The following is a 4,484-nucleotide window of genomic DNA, read 5'->3' on the forward strand; positions in this document are numbered from 1 at the left end:
CCACATACTAGAGCAGTATGTAAAGTCTCAATTAACATATGTGAGGAACAAGTACAAGGATAACTATCTTTATAAAAATATCTCTTTAACGTTACTAAAAGAGATTTGACAAGGACATTACTTTGCAGAGTGTCCAGTAATTGAGACTTAATAGCTTCTACAGTTGAAACGGATACAGTTACAGGACTACTGCTACTACAGCAAATAGTTTCACCAAGAAAGGATACAATTGTAGCAGAGTAGAGTATATCTTTTGCAGACTAACTACCATAAAATGCCTGCTGCCTTTTAAGGAGATGGACATAATACTGTACAAGCAGACCCTTCTATGATGTAGTACCCGATGGGGGTTAATTCAAGTATGGCACTCTGAGTAGATTAGATTCTACTATAAACGAGACAAAAAAGGAACTACACCCAACATAGAGGAAAGTATAGACTTGCGACTCATACAAAACTGATGCCAAACAAGTTTTATGCCAGTGTACACTGAATTAAGGGCCCAGACATTGCACTTATTTTTTTTATGAGTACCCGGGTCACTCAAGCAGTAATATTACCACATTTTTTGTATTGCATGCAAACAATAACCTGTATAGGTGTTATAGAGAGATAGTGAAAGGGGATAGAAAATGTATTTTCTATTATTGTGCTTGACAGAATGTTTATTTTGCATCTAATCTTTAAATATCTTAGTAGTAATAAAAACACTTAAGGTTGCTTACCATATATGTTGTGATATGAAATTCTGTCCGGCGATCCTGGAAATACCAAGAGAAGAACAGGTACAATAATATATTGTAAAGTATTCGCCTAGGTATAGAAGTCATATAGATATACAATTATTCTACAGTGTTAGACATAGAGGCTTACCCAGGCAAGCCTAAATATAGCTTGGGTGGAGGCACATATGTATTACATACCCCTGGGTGGTGAGAGAGGGGTTACATTTGGAGGCACCGCGTGAGATAATTTTATAATATACTCAGGAGTAAGTGAAGCACAGTGACCAAAATGAATCAATATACAAGTAATGAGGCATTGGAATGGTGTATAATAAAGGGAGTAAATCCAGAAAGGAGTTTTGTATTAAGGGGGGATCTCACAGACACCACTGACGGTACAATTATGACAGAGATGTTGTTTCTGTTTGGGGTGAAACAACCCAGGATAGTTGATAAACAATTTAAGGAAAATGGAGAGATGTGTGCTGTACTGATAACTACCAGTCATGATTTAGAGTCTGAATTGCTTCCTAAAGTGGTGGCTGTGAGATCTAACCCAGAACGTCGGTGGATAATTATATGGCCTGAAAAGGATGGAAGTGAAAGGGCGGCTGAACCCTTAATTGTGGGTGACATGTCTACTCCAGTCAGTGGAGATCCCTCCGCGACTGAGAGAGAAGGTAGTCAAACACAGGGTATTGAAGAAAAATTAGGTAATCAGTTAGAGGTGATAGCTGATAAAGTAGTACATCAATTGGAAAGGTGGCACTATGAGGGTAGTTACAGGCGATTGAGACTTTTTTCAGGAATACTCCCTGTGCCTGTCGGGGAGGAATCTTATGAGGCATGGAGAGAGGCAGCCATACAACAGTCTGAGGAGTGGCATTGTCCTGACCACATAAAGAAACAAAGAATAGTGGAAAGTCTACGGGGACCTGCTATGGGAATTATCCAGGCTACTAGAAAAAGTAATCCCGAAGCTGCAGTAGCTGACTACTTCCAAGCCTTAGATTATACATATGGGACATTGGAGGATGTAGGTGATTTGGTTGCCAGATTTCACCATACTTATCAGGAGACAGGAGAAAAGTTATCCCAGTATGTGTACAGATTAGATAAATTAATCCATAAAATTATAGATAAAGGAGGGTTAGCTCCTGCTGAAATTAATAGCAGCCGATTGAAACAGTTAATTAGGGGAGCATTAACAACTGACCCTGTGGCTCAACGGTTGCGTTGTACATCTCTATTATTAGGAAGTCCCACCCTTAATGACTTAATTAAAGAGATTACTCAGGAGGAAGCTTTAATTGCTACCAGAGAAAAGACTCATGCTAAGGCTGTAAAAGTGGTGGTTCCCTCGCCTGAGGCCCAAGGATCACGGGAGGATAAGTTAGTTACCTTGGTAGTGGAACAAAATAAGAAAATAGACCAGCTTATTCTTGCTCTAAATCAAAGGGTGGTACCATCTAACGCTAATTCCAGTAATTCCACTAGGGGGTTTAACAATAGCAGAGGGAATTTTAGGAGAGGTGGAAATTTTATAAGCAGAGGGTGTTTCCGATGTGGACAGTTAGGACATAGAGCAGTGGACTGTTCCATAGACTGGGGAATGAATGAAGGGGAAACTAACGTTCAGACAAATAATTCCTCTCCTCAGGGAAACGATGGTGGGAGATTGGCGGGCCCCTCGTCGTCTCCCAGAAATTAGATGTAGATTCAATGGGGAGTACCCAGTGGAGTAATTCTCTTCCGGATGGTATGATCGGACCCGCTCCACGTGTGGTAGTTAAATTAAATGGACATCCCTGTCCTGTGTTATTGGATAGTGGGTCTCAGGTGTCCATTATATTCGAACATTGGTATAGACATTATCTCTCTAATGTTCCTATCCTGCCCCTGGAAGGACTGGTAATTTGGGGATTGAGTGAACAGAAATACCCTTATTTAGGTTATGTGGTAGTCAACATAGAGTTTCCAGCGGAATTTATGGGTGTGTCGGAGCCATTACCTCTAATTGCTCTAGTATGCCCTGAATCACCAGGTGATAAAACGGTCATGCCTGTGATTATTGGGACTAATGCTCATTTATTTAGGGTCCTCAGTGACTGGTGTTTAGAAAGGTGTAGGGAAGCGACAGTTATTACTAAGACAATTTGTACTGAAAAATACCAGGACGGGGAGTTTGAGCACAGTGATTCCTCAATGGCTCAGGATCTGTCCATAGAAGACTTAACCACATGTTTTCAGGGGAGTGACATTGGGTTGGTAGAACAAAATAGTTTATGTGAGGAATTGATGAACCGAAGGCATGTCTTCTCTCTTGGTGAATGGGATTTAGGAAGAGCTAAAGGTGTCGAACACTGTATAAAGCTGACTAATGAAACGCCTTTTAGGGAGAGGTCACGCAGACTTGCTCCTGCCGACTTCGATGACGTCAGACAGCATCTTCAGACTCTCCTTGAAACAGAGGTTATTCAACACTCTGAAAGTCCCTATGCCTCTCCTATCGTAGTAGCCCGTAAAAAGAATGGCAAAATTAGAATGTGTATTGATTATCGCACACTTAATCAACGCACTGTGCCTGATCAGTACACGGTTCCTAGAATAGAGGAGGCGTTGGACTGTTTACAGGGGAGCCAGTGGTTCACAGTGTTGGATCTTCGGAGTGGGTATTACCAAATACCTATGAGTCACCAGGATAGAGAAAAGACTGCTTTCATTTGTCCTTTGGGTTTCTTTGAATTTTTAAAGATGCCCCAAGGAATCAAGGGTGCCCCGGCCACCTTTCAGAGAACCATGGAGCAGACGGTGGGTGATATGAACTATCGCGAGGTATTAGTTTACCTTGATGATATTATAGTTTTTGGGTCCTCACTACAGGAACATAACCACCGTCTGCTCAAGGTACTGGATAGATTATTGAAGAAAGGCTTTAAACTTTCTGTGGATAAATGTAAGTTCTGCCTTCCCTCGGTAACTTACTTGGGACATGTGGTGAGTCGACAGGGTATTTCTACCGATCCTACTAAAGTTGAGGCGGTAAATGATTGGCCTAGGCCTACGAAATTAAAGGAATTAAGATCTTTCCTTGGGTTTTGTGGGTACTATCGCCGGTTTGTGCCCTATTATTCTGTAATATGTCGTCCTCTCACTGAATTGACCAAGGGATATCCTCCCGTTGGTAAAATTACAAAGGTATCCTCATGTAAAAAGGAGGGATATTTTAAGCCCTCTGAGGAATTTGGGAATAGGTGGACTCATGAGTGTGAGGAGGCCTTCCTTAAATTAAAATGGAGTCTTACCAATGCTCCTGTATTGGCCTATGTTGACCCCACTCTGCCTTATACATTACATGTGGATGCATCGTTTGATGGTTTAGGTGCCGTGTTGTACCAAACTCATGAAGGAAGGTTACAACCTGTATCTTATATCAGTCGGGGATTGTCCAATAGTGAGAGGAGATATCCTGTCCACAAATTGGAGTTCCTTGCTCTTAAATGGGCTATTGCTGATAGATTTCATGAATATCTGTATGGGGCAAATTTTGAGGTATTCACTGACAATAATCCTCTAACCTATGTGCTTACCACAGCTAAATTAGATGCCACCGGGCACAGATGGTTAGCCACTTTGTCTATTTATGACTTTAAGATTAAATATCGCCCAGGTATCAACAACATAGATGCAGATTCTTTGTCTAGATTATCTAGAATTGAGAATGAAATAGATGGATCTGAGTGGATTGAAGTTCCTTCC

The 4,484-nt window shown here is 41.2% G+C and overlaps 1 protein-coding gene across 1 annotated transcript; it reads left to right on the forward strand.

The window, feature by feature from the left end:
- The first annotated feature begins 1,128 nt into the window (after window positions 1-1,128).
- Window positions 1,129-2,436, forward strand: LOC135057431 (modulator of apoptosis 1-like). The gene has a single exon (XM_063963324.1). The coding sequence runs from the start codon at window positions 1,129-1,131 to the stop codon at window positions 2,434-2,436; it is 1,308 nt and encodes a 435-aa protein (XP_063819394.1).
- Window positions 2,437-4,484: the final 2,048 nt, after the last annotated feature.

The sequence above is a fragment of the Pseudophryne corroboree genome, chromosome 3 (assembly GCF_028390025.1).
Source record: "Pseudophryne corroboree isolate aPseCor3 chromosome 3, aPseCor3.hap2, whole genome shotgun sequence".
Classification (NCBI taxonomy): domain Eukaryota; kingdom Metazoa; phylum Chordata; class Amphibia; order Anura; family Myobatrachidae; genus Pseudophryne; species Pseudophryne corroboree.

Coding starts and splice junctions, on each gene's coding strand:
- LOC135057431 (XM_063963324.1), top strand. CDS start 1,129: ATGACAGAGATGTTGTTTCTGTTTGGGGTGAAACAACCCAGGATAGTT.